Genomic DNA, 15,591 nt, shown 5'->3' with positions numbered 1-15,591 from the left:
TGAGTCCAGGATCAAGGTTACGGAGCGGACGGAGTTGATTATGGTTTTGAGGTTGTTGTGGTAGATCGGTTTGAAACTGTTCAAGGTTTCCGTCTTGAGTGGATTGTCATCTTGGGTGGTCTCTGGGATGTATGGGAGTGCTTTGGACTCTAAGTCCCGATTTGCGCGTATCTTTGATATTTTGTGGTAGAAGAAGGTGGAGAGGGATTTGCAGTCTAGGTTCTTTTCTGGGAATGCATTGGATTCGTGATGATGAGAATACGTGTTTTGTTATTGAGAAGATGGCCTTTTGGACCTTGGAGAGCAGCAATCAGATGCCAAATAGTTGGGTGATCACAACAAACTAAGGAATAAGAGCTACGATGCCATATCTCAATTGAATTATTTGATCTAGGTAAATTGTTCAAACCTTATGTATAGTTGTTCCAAACTCGCAATGCAAAAATTTCTTCCCTGGGTTGATTTTGTCATAATCTGCCTAGATATTTGTCCTCAAAATATTTGTAATAAATATATTATTAAATTCGCTTTTTAAAAATACTTGGTCTTACAATCAACATTTGAACAAAAATAGAGTTCTTTAGGTGTTTTGAATCATGCAGTTTGTTCTACCAATTGACTTCTTACCAATTCTCACATCCTACCAACTGTCTGTCTCCCATTTCACACTATTCCAACCATTTCATTTTATGATGACACATTTGTTTATTAATCATACCTGGCTTGCTTGGTGGAGAGGTTTCACTACCAGCTGCTGTAGAAACAGTTGTTTCTGTATAAGAAAGACATTTGAACAATTGCATTATTTCTTAAGTACATTTTAAAATGCATTCTCAAGATGAAGGCTACCCTCTTTCCCAATTATCATTTCAAATTTCCATGTTATAATTTCTTGTTGAGCTGCTGATCAGCAAGTATAATATGAAATTTGGAGGACTAGTCAACTTTTTTGAGAAAGCTGCTCTACAAAGTGTTTTCCATGTATCTGGTTTTTTTTCAGAATTTATCATTAACTAATGGCTTTCCAGGATTTAGCATCATAAAAACTGAGGTATAATTTTTTTAATTTTGGCTTTCATATTTAACAACTATATACCAATGTTTTTGAGAAATTCTATAAAAAGTGCGTAAATAAAGTTAAGCACTTAACATATCCCACTTTTACAAAACTGTACAAGTGGATTTTAGCGCCAGCCAACACACTGCAATGAGCATCGGAGCTGCGCAGAGCATACAGGGTGCTGGCCAGTGCTAAAAACTGCTTGTGCGGTTTTGTAAAAGTGGGGGTTAATTATTAAATTGGCTAGTTACTAATCCTAGGCCTCACTCACCATAACATGGAACCTTATTCCTGTTTCTCTGTGTTTCTGGATAGCTAAGGTGATGTGTATGGGAAGAGAAAGAAATGAAAGAGATAAGGGAAGATTTGTGTGTATGAAGCTGAAGATTGAACGTTTTATATGTATACTGTGTATGTACCTGCATGGGTGGAGGGGTATGAGGTGTGAAAAGGCTAGAAGAGACGAGAAAAAGAGGGAAAACAGGAGTGGGCCTGTAGGTGTGTTTCCTTATTTGCACCTGAAGGTTAGGCCACTCTGATATCATCAAGCCTGAACCATTATTTGCAAGAAATTATTCCAGCCTGAGCCTAGCAAGAAGAGAAAGAAGAACACATCTTTGCTGTTTCTGCCTGATGCCTTCTGGGTATGTACCAGAACTGTATTCTAGTCAAGGACATCCAGCTATGCCTATGTGATCTGCCCATGTGAATCTTGGGGGAGGCATACTCCTATGCTGTGCTTATCTATCGAAGGCGCCTCTGTCTCCCAGATAGTATGAGACTTTATACAGAAAGGCTATTCATCTAAGTTCTGTTTCTGGATTGTCCAAAGAGGTCATCTGACGAGATCCAAGGGAAATGTGCTAATTATAATTTAGTCAGTACTAGGATGTGAGGGAGCTCGCATCTCATCACAGGTGTTCTCCACGCACATCTTTTATAATAATTAAGACCTGAAAAGTTACCTTGTGTGTCTCTCTGCTTGAGAGAAAGCGAATCGGATCTTAAACAGATCTAGATTCCATCGCATCAAGGAAACCTTTGCTGTCAACCTAAATTACAGCTGTACCAGTGGCTGACGAACTCTTGTTCCTGTAACAGAAGGATTTCTATATCTGCTAAGCTGAGGAGAGACGTCTTCCATTTCACCTGGTTTTGTGCCAAGGCCTAATTGTATGGTGAGAATAAGGAACTTATCTATCTTTCAGCTGGGGTTAGATAAAGTATCCTATTGTGATATAGGATAAGGCTTGTAAAGCTACTCTTGGTGATAACTGTAATAAATTGCTGCTAATCAGGAATTATTATTATAAGGAATTGTTTAGAGTGTAAGAATTAGTTTTACTTATTTATCTAGCAAGTGTGGTGTGATAATTGTGTACTGAGTTTCATATATATATAATTGGATATTTTGTGAACAATAATTAGATATTGCTGCTGGCTTGTGAATTATATTTTTCTATTTTCATAATAAAAGTATTTCTCATAAGCCTGGGTCAGGTCATGTAAGTAGGCTAAGCAAGCTGAACCTGGATGAGATATTATGGACCGCCCTAGAAACTAACATGCATGTATTTGTTTATGTAACTGATTAGTGGACCATAACTCTTACTAAAGGCCTGTCCTTCATAGATTTGAGACTCTGGTAGTTTCCAGTATCTTTCTGTGACAATGGCTCTTGATTGACAATAACTATCTGTCTTTTAAGACCTTAAGCACCAGACCTTAGCACATCCGTTAAAACTGTGGATCAACCCAGCCTTCTGTCAGGGCTCTTTGTCAGTCTTAAGTATTGGTAATTTAGAAGTCATTCCAATGTCTTGCCTGAGACTGAATGACCAGGGGGCCTAAGGTTTATCTGCATCCACATGCCAAGGATCAGATCTTATTTTATATAAATTTTCCATAGGCCTTTGCTGACATTGGTTAGGCCAAGAGAAAATGCTGACAGCTAGCAAAGTAAGGCTGACAATGTGCTTATCAAGGTCAACATACTTCCTTTTTCTTTCTTACTGCTGGCCAGCTAACAATTGTTCAATTCTTTGTTCAAAATATGCCTGTTCGATATTATATAATTATTTATTTATTTATTCAATTTTTTAGTCCATCCTCCCAAAGCAGCCCAGAACGGGTTACATAGTACATCCATAATAATCGAGAAAGAATAGAGATGATATAATTTACATAAATTACAATATAGACATGACAATAATTTACAATATAGATATGACAATTAAACATATGCACTAAGTAGCATCTGGTGAGATTAGGTAGCGTAGGAGTGTTGACTGAGTGGCATTTCTGGGTGAATGACTTTAAGGCGCTGGGTTTGTAAAGAGGAAGGTTTTCACGGCCTTCCTGAAGTTCCAGAGTCCATATAGTGATCTAACAGATAGGGGGATGGTATGCCAAAGTCTGGGTATGAAATGTGAGTAGGAGCGTTTGTGGGCTGTTTCAGTTTTGAGGGAGCAGCCAGGTGGTATGGTCAGTCATTTTTCTCCTTGGGACCTCAGTGGTCGCTTTGGGAAGTAGATTTGTAGTTTAGTTTTCATGTAGTACGGAATCGTTTCATGGAAGGTTTTAAAAGCGGGGTCAGGGCCTTGAAGGTGCAGCGTTTTTGAATGGGCAGCCAGTGCATGGAAGCTAATGCAGAGGTAACATGGTCGCGGATGACTAGGTTTTTCAGAAGGTGGATTGCAGCGTTTTGTACCCTTTGGAGGCGGGAGAGAGTTTTGGTAGGCAGGCCCACTACTAGAGTGTTACAATAGTCTACGTGGGATAGTACAAAAGCATAGAGTAATTGGGCAAATTCAGGTTCTGAGAAGTATGCACGTATTGGTTTTAGCTGGCGGAGGTAGTAGAAGGAGGATGATGCTAATTTGGATAAGTGATCTGTCATTGATAAGTTAGAGTCAAGAATTACTCCAAGGCTGCGGACATTGTCTTTGGGTGTAAGGTGTTTGTGCCCCATGAAAAAGATGGGCGGGGATATACACATAGATTTTTGTGGATCCAGAGAATTTCTGTCTTGGATTCATTTAACTGTAACTTGTTCCCGGTCATCCAGGTCTTTATTTCAGTTAAACAAGATTGGAGGTTATAGATTTGTGTGTCTCGGTGACGGCCTAGGGGAAGATAGAGTTGTAGGTCGTCAGCGAAAGAGTGGATTCTGATTCGGTATTTATCCCGCTATGTCCAGTATTGGTTTGACATAGAGGTTGAAGAGGAGATGTGATAATAAGGCTCCCTGAGGCACTCCATAGTAGAGTGGTTTGGGTTCAGCTAAGGATTTTCCTAGTAGTCTCTCTGCGATCTGTTGGTCAGGAATTAAGAGAACCATTGAAGTGCATTGTCACGGATTCCGATGGACTTTAGCCTGGACAAGAGGAGAGAGTGGTCGATGGTGTCGAAGGTGGCACTGAGGTCTAATAGTATCAAGAACTCAGAAACTGCGAACTTCCACTTATAATATCAATAAATAACACATTCACAAAAGAAATGTGGAAGGTGAATAAAGCTACAGCACGAGTCATACCGACTCTATCGGGAGCAAAAGTGTCAGACAAAGCCCTCCCACCACCACAACTGTGGTTCAAGGTGTTCAGGCAGAGAACCTCATCGGCATAAAAACCTCCCAGAGGGCCAAATGCTCTGTGTTGTGCAAAAATCAATAAGTGAATTGAATAAATCTATCACCCGGTGGTCACATTTCAATAAATAATTTGACTCAAAAAACTTATCTTTTGTAATGAACTTGGTTGGAACACCAACTATTGCCAGCGTTTCACATAAGGCTACCTCAGGGAGTACCTTCCGATCATAAGAAGACGACAGAGTTCTTGTCCCATTTTAAGAGCTTATGATCAGAAGGTAAACCCTGAGGCAGCTTTATGTGAAACACTGGCCATAGTTGGTATTCCGACCAAGCTCATTACAAAATATAAGTTTTTGAGTCAAATTATTTATGAAAATGTGACCATCTAGTGATAGATTTATTCAATTCACTTATTGATTTTTGCTAGGTTTTGCTCAACACCCCTCTGGGATGTTTTTATGCCGATGAGGTTCTCCGCCTGAACACCTTGAACCACAGTTGTGGTGGTGGGAGGGCTTTGTTTGAGGCTTTTTCTCCCGGTAGAGCCGGTCTGACTTGTTCTGTAGCTTTATTCACTTTCCACATTTCTTTTGTGAATGTGTTATTTATTGACTGAGGTCTAATAGTACCAGCAATGCATCATTTTTGATGTCTAGGATTTTCCAGCAGTCATCTAGGATGTCCAAAAGCACAGTTTCTGTGCTGTGGTGTTTCCTGAAGCCCGATTGGAAGTTGGAGAGTGTGACGTTTGTCTCCACGAAGTCTTGCAATTGCATGAGTACTGTCTTTTCCAATATTTTTGAGATGAATGGGAGGTTTGAGACAGATCTGAAGCTGCTTGGGTTGTCTGGGTCCATGGTTGTTTTTTTCAGGAGTGGTTTTACTATAGCATATTTCCATCTCTGTGGAACTACACCTGTTGTAAGGGACTCGTTAATTAGGGATAGCATGGATTCCAGGAATACCTCATTTGTGTCCAGGAGTGTAGTGGAGGGACATGAGTCCAGGATCAAGGTTACGTGGCGGACGGAGTTGATTATGGTTTTGAGGTTGTTGTGGTAGATCGGTTTGAAACTGTTCAAGGTTTCCGTCTTGAGTGGATTGTCATCTTGGGTGGTCTCTGGGATGTATGGGAGTGCTTTGGACTCTAAAGTCCCGATTTGCGCGTATCTTTGATATTTTGTGGTAGAAGAAGGTGGAGAGGGATTTGCAGTCTAGGTTCTTTTCTGGGAATGCATTAGATTCGTGATGATGAGAATACGTGTTTTGTTATTGAGAAGATGGCTTTCAAACTGCTTTGGACCTTGGAGAGCAGCAATCAGACGCCAAATAGTTGGGTGATCACAACAAACTAAGGAATGAAAGCGACAATGCCATACCTCAACTGAATTATTTGATCAAGGTAAATGGTTCAAACCTTATGTATAGTTGTTCCAAACTCGCAATGCAAAAATTTCTTCCCTGGGTTGATTTTGTCATAATCTGCCTAGATATTTGTCCTCAAAATATTTGTAATAAATATATTATTAAATTCGCTTTTTAAAAATACTTGGTCTTACAATCAACATTTGAACAAAAATAGAGTTATTTAGGTGTTTTGAATCATGCAGTTTATTCTACCAATTGACTTCTTACCAATTCTCACATCCTACCAACTGTCTGTCTCCCATTTCACACTATTCCAATCATTTCATTTTATGATGACACATTTGTTTATTAATCATACCTGGCTTGCTTGGTGGAGAGGTTTCACTACCAGCTGCTGTAGAAACAGTTGTTTCTGTATAAGAAAGACATTTGAACAATTGCATTATTTCTTAAGTACATTTTAAAATGCATTCTCAAGATGAAGGCTACCCTCTTTCCCAATTATCATTTCAAATTTCCATGTTATAATTTCTTGTTGAGCTGCTGATCAGCAATATGAAATTTGGAGGACTAGTCAACTTTTTTGAGAAAGCTGCTCTACAAAGTGTTTTCCATGTATCTGGTTTTTTTTTCAGAATTTATTATTAACTAATGGCTTTCCAGGATTTAGCATCATAAAAACTGAGGTATAATTTTTTTAATTTTGGCTTTCATATTTAACAACTATATACCAATGTTTTTGAGAAATTCTATAAAAAGTGCGTAAATAAAGTTAAGCACTTAACATATCCCACTTTTACAAAACTGTACAAGTGGATTTTAGCACCAGCCAACACACTGCAATGAGCATCGGAGCTGCGCAGAGCATACAGGGCGCTGGCCAGTGCTAAAAACTGCTTTTGCGGTTTTGTAAAAGTGGGGGTTAATTATTAAATTGGCTAGTTACTAATCCTAGGCCTCACTCACCATAACATGGAACCTTATTCCTGTTTCTCTGTGTTTCTGGATAGCTAAGGTGATGTGTATGGGAAGAGAAAGAAATGAAAGAGATAAGGGAAGATTTGTGTGTATGAAGCTGAAGATTGAACGTTTTATATGTATACTGTGTATGTACCTGCATGGGTGGAGGGGTATGAGGTGTGAAAAGGCTAGAAGAGACGAGAAAAAGAGGGAAAACAGGAGTGAGCCTGTAGGTGTGTTTCCTTATTTGCACCTGAAGGTTAGGCCACTCTGACATCATCAAGCCTGAACCATTATTTGCAAGAAATTATTCCAGCCTGAACCTAGCAAGAAGAGAAAGAAGAACACATCTTTGCTGTTTCTGCCTGATGCCTTCTGTGTATGTACCAGAACTGTATTCTAGTCAAGGACATCCAGCTATGCCTATGTGATCTGCCCATGTGAATCTTGGGGGAGGCATACTCCTATGCTGTGCTTATCTATCGAAGGCGCCTCTGTCTCCCAGATAGTATGAGACTTTATACAGAAAGGCTATTCATCTAAGTTCTGTTTCTTGATTGTCCAAAGAGGTCATCTGACGAGATCCAAGGGAAATGTGCTAATTATAATTTAGTCAGTACTAGGATGTGAGGGAGCTCGCATCTCATCACAGGTGTTCTCCACGCACATCTTTTATAATAATTAAGACCTGAAAAGTTACCTCGTGTGTCTCTCTGCTTGAGAGAAAGCGAATCGGATCTTAAACAGATCTAGATTCCATCGCATCAAGGAAACCTTTGCTGTCAACCTAAATTACAGCTGTACCAGTGGCTGACGAACTCTTGTTCCTGTAACAGAAGGATTTCTATATCTGCTAAGCTGAGGAGAGACGTCTTCCATTTCACCTGGTTTAGTGCACTGCCAAGGCCTAATTGTATGGTGAGAATAAGGAACTTATCTATCTTTCAGCTGGGGTTAGATAAAGTATCCTATTGTGATATAGAATAAGGCTTGTAAAGCTACTCTTGGTGATAACTGTAATAAATTGCTGCTAATCAGGAATTATTATTATAAGGAATTGTTTAGAGTGTAAGAATTAGTTTTACTTATTTATCTAGCAAGTGTGGTGTGATAATTGTGTACTGAGTTTCATATATATATAATTGGATATTTTGTGAACAATAATTAGATATTGCTGCTGGCTTGTGAATTATATTTTTCTATTATCATAATAAAAGTATTTCTCATTAGCCTGGGTCTGGTCATGTAAGTAGGCTAAGCAAGCTGAACCTGGATGAGATATTACGGACCTCCCTAGAAACTAACATGCATGTATTTGTTTATGTAACTGATTAGTGGACCATAACTCTTACTAAAGGCCTGTCCCTCATAGATTTGAGACTCTGGTAGTTTCCAGTATCTTTCTGTGACAATGGCTCTTGATTGACAATAACTATCTGTCTTTTAAGACCTTAAGCACCAGACCTTAGCACATCCGTTAAAACTGTGGATCAACCCAGCCTTCTGTCAGGGCTCTTTGTCAGTCCTAAGTATTGGTAATTTAGAAGTCATTCCAATGTTTTGCCTGAGACTGAATGACCAGGGGGCCTAAGGTTTATCTGCATCCACATGCCAAGGATCAGATCTTATTTTATATAAATTTCCCATAGGCCTTTGCTGACATTGGTTAGGCCAAGAGAAAATGCTGACAGCTAGCAAAGTAAGGCTGACAATGTGCTTATCAAGGTCAACATACTTCCTTTTTCTTTCTTACTGCTGGCCAGCTAACAATTGTTCAATTCTTTGTTCAAAATATGCCTGTTCGATATTATATAATTATTTATTTATTTATTCAATTTTTTAGTCCATCCTCCCAAAGGAGCCCAGAACGGGTTACATAGTACATCCATAATAATCGAGAAAGAATAGAGATGATATAATTTACATAAATTACAATATAGACATGACAATAATTTACAATATAGATATGACAATTAAACATATGCACTAACTAGCATCTGGTGAGATTAGGTAGCGTAGGAGTGTTGACTGAGTGGCATTTCTGGGTGAATGACTTTAAGGCGCTGGGTTTGTAAAGAGGAAGGTTTTCACGGCCTTCCTGAAGTTCCAGAGTCCATATAGTGATCTAACAGATAGGGGGATGGTATGCCAAAGTCTGGGTATGAAATGTGAGTAGGAGCGTTTGTGGGCTGTTTCAGTTTTGAGGGAGCAGCCAGGTGGTATGGTCAGTCATTTTTCTCCTTGGGACCTCAGTGGTCGCTTTGGGAAGTAGATTTGTAGTTTAGTTTTCATGTAGTACGGAATCGTTTCATGGAAGGTTTTAAAAGCGGGGTCAGGGCCTTGAAGGTGCAGCGTTTTTGAATGGGCAGCCAGTGCATGGAAGCTAATGCAGAGGTAACATGGTCGCGGATGTCTAGGTTTTTCAGAAGGTGGATTGCAGCGTTTTGTACCCTTTGGAGGCGGGAGAGAGTTTTGGTAGGCAGGCCCACTACTAGAGTGTTACAATAGTCTACGTGGGATAGTACAAAAGCATAGAGTAATTGGGCAAATTCAGGTTCTGAGAAGTATGCACGTATTGGTTTTAGCTGGCGGAGGTAGTAGAAGGAGGATGATGCTAATTTGGATAAGTGATCTGTCATTGATAAGTTAGAGTCAAGAATTACTCCTAGGCTGCGGACATTGTCTTTGGGTGTAAGGTGTTTGTGCCCCATGAAAAAGATGGGCGGGGATATACACATAGATTTTTGTGGATCCAGAGAATTTCTGTCTTGGATTCATTTAACTGTAACTTGTTCCCGGTCATCCAGGTCTTTATTTCAGTTAAACAAGATTGGAGGTTATAGATTTGTGTGTCTCGGTGACGACCTAGGGGAAGATAGAGTTGTAGGTCGTCAGCGAAAGAGTGGATTCTGATTCGGTATTTATCCCGCTATGTCCAGTATTGGTTTGACATAGAGGTTGAAGAGGAGATGTGATAGTAAGGCTCCCTGAGGCACTCCATAGTAGAGTGGTTTGGGTTCAGCTAAGGATTTAACTAGTAGTCTCTCTGCGATCTGTTGGTCAGGAATTAAGAGAACCATTGAAGTGCATTGTCACGGATTCCGATGGACTTTAGCCTGGACAAGAGGAGAGAGTGGTCGATGGTGTCGAAGGTGGCACTGAGGTCTAATAGTATCAAGAACTCAGAAACTGCGAACTTCCACTTATAATATCAATAAATAACACATTCACAAAAGAAATGTGGAAGGTGAATAAAGCTACAGCACGAGTCATACCGACTCTATCGGGAGCAAAAGTGTCAGACAAAGCCCTCCCACCACCACAACTGTGGTTCAAGGTGTTCAGGCAGAGAACCTCATCGGCATAAAAACCTCCCAGAGGGCCAAATGCTCTGTGTTGTGCAAAAATCAATAAGTGAATTGAATAAATCTATCACCCGGTGGTCACATTTCAATAAATAATTTGACTCAATAAACTTATCTTTTGTAATGAACTTGGTTGGAACACCAACTATTGCCAGCGTTTCACATAAGGCTACCTCAGGGAGTACCTTCCGATCATAAGAAGACGACAGAGTTCTTGTCCCATTTTAAGAGCTTATGATCAGAAGGTAAACCCTGAGGCAGCTTTATGTGAAACACTGGCCATAGTTGGTATTCCGACCAAGCTCATTACAAAATATAAGTTTTTGAGTCAAATTATTTATGAAAATGTGACCATCTAGTGATAGATTTATTCAATTCACTTATTGATTTTTGCTAGGTTTTGCTCAACACCCCTTTGGGAGGTTTTTATGCCGATGAGGTTCTCCGCCTGAACACCTTGAACCACAGTTGTGGTGGTGGGAGGGCTTTGTTTGAGGCTTTTTCTCCCGGTAGAGCCGGTCTGACTTGTGCTGTAGCTTTATTCACTTTCCACATTTCTTTTGTGAATGTGTTATTTATTGACTGAGGTCTAATAGTACCAGCAATGCATCATTTTCGATGTCTAGGATTTTCCAGCAGTCATCTAGGATGTCCAAAAGCACAGTTTCTGTGCTGTGGTGTTTCCTGAAGCCCGATTGGAAGTTGGAGAGTGTGACGTTTGTCTCCACGAAATCTTGCAATTGCATGAGTACTGTCTTTTCCAATATTTTTGAGATGAATGGGAGGTTTGAGACAGATCTGAAGCTGCTTGGGTTGTCTGGGTCCATGGTTGTTTTTTTCAGGAGTGGTTTTACTATAGCATATTTCCATCTCTGTGGAACTACACCTGTTGTAAGGGACTCGATAATTAGGGATAGCATGGATTCCAGGAATACCTCATTTGTGTCCAGGAGTGTAGTGGAGGGACATGAGTCCAGGATCAAGGTTACGGAGCGGACGGAGTTGATTATGGTTTTGAGGTTGTTGTGGTAGATCGGTTTGAAACTGTTCAAGGTTTCCGTCTTGAGTGGATTGTCATCTTGGGTGGTCTCTGGGATGTATGGGAGTGCTTTGGACTCTAAGTCCCGATTTGCGCGTATCTTTGATATTTTGTGGTAGAAGAAGGTGGAGAGGGATTTGCAGTCTAGGTTCTTTTCTGGGAATGCATTGGATTCGTGATGATGAGAATACGTGTTTTGTTATTGAGAAGATGGCCTTTTGGACCTTGGAGAGCAGCAATCAGACGCCAAATAGTTGGGTGATCACAACAAACTAAGGAATGAAAGCGACAATGTCATACCTCAACTGAATTATTTGATCAAGGTAAATGGTTCAAAGCTTATTTATAGGTGTTTCAAACTCGCAATGCAAAAATTACTTCCCTGGGTCGATTCTGTCATATTCTGCCTAGATATTTGTCCTCAAAATATTTGTAATAAATATATTATTAAATTATTTTTTTTATATACTAAGACTTACAATCAACTTTTGAACAAAAATAGAGTTCTTTAGGTGTTTTGAAGCATACAGTTTGTTCTACCAATTGACTTCTTACCAATTGTCACATCCTACCAATTGTCTGTCTCATGTTTTACACTATTCCAACCATTACATTTAGTGATAATGCATTTGTTTACTAATCATACCTGGCTTGCTTGGTGGAGAAGTTTCATTACCAACTCCTGTAGAAACAGTTGTTTCTGTATAAGAAAAACATTTGAACAATTGCATTATTTCTTTAGTACATTTTAAAATGCATCCTCAAGATGAAGGCTATCCTGTTTTCCAATTATTATTTCAAATTTGCATGTTATAATTTATTGTTGAGCTGCTGGTCAGCAAGTACGGTATAATTTGAAATTTTACTCTGATTTCTTTGCTAAAGGTCAGCTGTGGAGGCCTACTCATCTTTGTTGAGAAAAGGGCTCTACAAAATGTTTTTGCAGGATTTAGCATCATAAAAGCTGAGGTATAATTAATTTAAATTCAGCTTTCATATTTAACAACTATATACCAATGTTTTTGAGAAATTCTATAAACAGTGTGTAAATAAAGTTAAGCACTTAACATATCCCCCTTTTGTAAAACTGTACAAGTGGAGTTTAGCGCCAGCCAACACACTGCAAAGAGCATCGGAGCTCCGCAGAGCATACAGGGCGCTGTCCGGTGCTAAAACCTGCTTGTGCGGTTTTGTAAAAGTGGGGGTTAATTATTAAATTGGCTAGTTACTAATTCTAGGCCTCACTCACCATAACATGAAACCTTATTCCTGTTTCTTTGTGTTTCTGGATAGGTAAGGTAATGTGTATGGAAAGAGAGAGAAATGAAAGAGATAAGGGAAGATTTGTATGAATCAAGCTGAAGATAGAAGGACAGGTCAAAAGTAGGCAAGAGGTTTTATCTGTATACTGTGTGTATACCTGCATGGGTGGAGGGGTATGAGGTGTGAAAAGGCTAGAGGAGACGAGAAAGAGAGGGAAAACAGGAGTGGGCCTGTAGGAGTGTTTCCTTATTTGCACCTGAAGGTTAGGCCTCTCTGACATCATCAAACTCGCAATGCAAAAATTACTTCCCTGGGTCGATTCTGTCATATTCTGCCTAGATATTTGTCCTCAAAATATTTGTAATAAATATATTATTAAATTATTTTTTTTATATACTAAGACTTACAATCAACTTTTGAACAAAAATAGAGTTCTTTAGGTGTTTTGAAGCATACAGTTTGTTCTACCAATTGACTTCTTACCAATTGTCACATCCTACCAATTGTCTGTCTCATGTTTTCCACTATTCCAACCATTACATTTAGTGATAATGCATTTGTTTACTTATCATACCTGGCTTGCTTGGTGGAGAAGTTTCATTACCAACTCCTGTAGAAACAGTTGTTTCTGTATAAGAAAAACATTTGAACAATTGCATTATTTCTTTAGTACATTTTAAAATGCATCCTCAAGATGAAGGCTATCCTGTTTTCCAATTATTATTTCAAATTTGCATGTTATAATTTATTGTTGAGCTGCTGGTCAGCAAGTACGGTATAATTTGAAATTTTACTCTGATTTCTTTGCTAAAGGTCAGCTGTGGAGGCCTACTCATCTTTGTTGAGAAAAGGGCTCTACAAAGTGTTTTTGCAGGATTTAGCATCATAAAAGTTGAGGTATAATTAATTTAAATTCAGCTTTCATATTTAACAACTATATACCAATGTTTTTGAGAAATTCTATAAACAGTGTGTAAATAAAGTTAAGCACTTAACATATCCCCCTTTTGTAAAACTGTACAAGTGGAGTTTAGCGCCAGCCAACACACTGCAAAGAGCATCGGAGCTCCGCAGAGCATACAGGGCGCTGTCCGGTGCTAAAACCTGCTTGTGCGGTTTTGTAAAAGTGGGGGTTAATTATTAAATTGGCTAGTTACTAATTCTAGGCCTCACTCACCATAACATGAAACCTTATTCCTGTTTCTTTGTGTTTCTGGATAGGTAAGGTGCTGTGTATGGGAAGAGAGAGAAATGAAAGAGATAAGGGAAGATTTGTATGTATCAAGCTGAAGATAGAAGGACAGGTCAAAAGTAGGCAAGAGGTTTTATCTGTATACTGTGTGTGTACCTGCATGGGTGAAGGGGTATGAGGTGTGAAAAGGCTAGAGGAGACGAGAAAGAGAGGGAAAACAAGAGTGGGCCTGTAGGGGTGTTTCCTTATTTGCACCTGAAGGTTAGGCCTCTCTGACATCATCAAGCCTGAACCATTATTTGCAAGAAATCATTCCAGCCTGAACCTAGCAAGAAGAGAAAGAAGAACACATCTTTGCTGTTTCTGCCTGATGCCTTCTGGGTATGTACCAGAACTGTATTCTAGTCAAGGACATCCAGCTATGCCTATGTGATCTGCCCATGTGAATCTTGGGGGAGGCATACTCCTATGCTGTGCTTATCTATCAAAGCCGCCTCTGTCTCCCAGATAGTACGAGACTTTATACAGAAAGGCTATTCATCTAAGTTCTGTTTCTGATTTGTTCCGAAGAGGTCATCTGACGAGTTCCAAGGGAAATGTGCTCACATCCTGGCACAGACTATAATTTAGTCTGTGCCAGGATGTGAGGGAGCTGGCATCTCATCACAGGTGTTCTCCACGCACATCTTTTATAATAATTAAGACCTGAAAAGTTACCTTGTCTGTCTCTCTGCTTGAGAGAAACCGAATCAGACCTTAAACAGATCTAGATTCCATCACATCAAGGAAACCTTTGCTGCCAACATAAATTACAGCTGTACCAGTGGCTGATGAACTCTTGTTCCTATAACAGAAGGATTTCTATTTCTGCTAAGCTGAGGTGAGACGTCTTCCATTTCACCTGATTTTGTGCCAAGGCCTAATTGTATGGTGAGAATAAGGAACTTATCTATCTTTCAGCTAGGGTTAGATAACGTATCCTATTGTGATATAGGATAAGGCTTGTAAAGCTACTCTTGGTGATAACTGTAATAAATTGCTGCTAATCAGGAATTATTATTATAAGGAATTGTTTAGAGTGTAAGAATTAGTTTTACTTATTTATCTAGCAAGTGTGGTGTGATAATTGTGTACTGAGTTTCATATATATAATTGGATATTTTGTGAACAATAATTAGATATTGCTGCTGGCTTGTGAATTATATTTTTCTATTTTCATAATAAAAGTATTTCTCATTAGCCTGGGTCTGGTCGTATAAGTAGGCTAAGCAAGCTGAACCTGGATGAGATATTATGGACTTCCCTAGAAACTAACATGCATGTATTTGTTTATGTAACTGATTAGTGGACCATAATTCTTACTAAAGGCCTGTCCCTCATAGAATTGAGACTCTGGTAGTTTCCAGTATCTTTCTGTGACAATGGCTCTTGATTGACCATAACTAACTGTCTTTTAAGACCTTAAGCAAAGAAATCAGTTAAAACTGTGGATGAACCCAGCCTTCTGTCAGGGCTCTTTGTCATTCTTAAGTATTGGTAATTTAGAAGTCATTTCAATGTCTTGTCTGAGACTGAATGACCAGTAGGCCTATGTTTTATCTGCACCCACATGCCAAGGATCAGACCTTATTTTATATAAATTTCCCATAGGCCTTTGCTGACATTGGTTAGGCCAAGAGAAAATGCTGACAGCTAACAAAGTAAGGCTGACAATGTGCTTATCAAGGTCAACATACTTCCTTTCCCTTT

The 15,591-nt window shown here is 39.3% G+C and overlaps 1 protein-coding gene across 14 annotated transcripts in view; it reads right to left on the bottom strand.

Annotated features, from left to right (window-relative positions):
• MUC13 (mucin 13, cell surface associated) overlaps positions 1 to 15,591 on the bottom strand; it is a 104,617-nt gene that overhangs the window by 66,163 nt on the left and 22,863 nt on the right. For 6 of the 14 annotated variants that reach the window (XM_033944687.1, XM_033944688.1, XM_033944689.1 and 3 more), the window contains 4 exons: positions 13,225 to 13,278; positions 12,034 to 12,087; positions 6,382 to 6,435; positions 719 to 772 (listed from right to left, as the gene is read on the bottom strand). In XM_033944687.1, the coding sequence (XP_033800578.1) occupies positions 719 to 772; positions 6,382 to 6,435; positions 12,034 to 12,087; positions 13,225 to 13,278 (216 nt within the window). The remainder of the gene's footprint in view (positions 1 to 718; positions 773 to 6,381; positions 6,436 to 12,033; positions 12,088 to 13,224; positions 13,279 to 15,591) is intronic. The other 8 variants (XM_033944690.1, XM_033944692.1, XM_033944697.1 and 5 more) reach the window with 5 other exon arrangements.

This window comes from Geotrypetes seraphini, chromosome 5 (assembly GCF_902459505.1).
Source record: "Geotrypetes seraphini chromosome 5, aGeoSer1.1, whole genome shotgun sequence".
In the NCBI taxonomy this organism is placed as follows: Eukaryota; Metazoa; Chordata; class Amphibia; order Gymnophiona; family Dermophiidae; genus Geotrypetes; species Geotrypetes seraphini.
The sequence above is the reverse complement of the archived record's forward strand: the minus strand, read 5'-3'. Positions and strand labels throughout refer to the sequence as shown.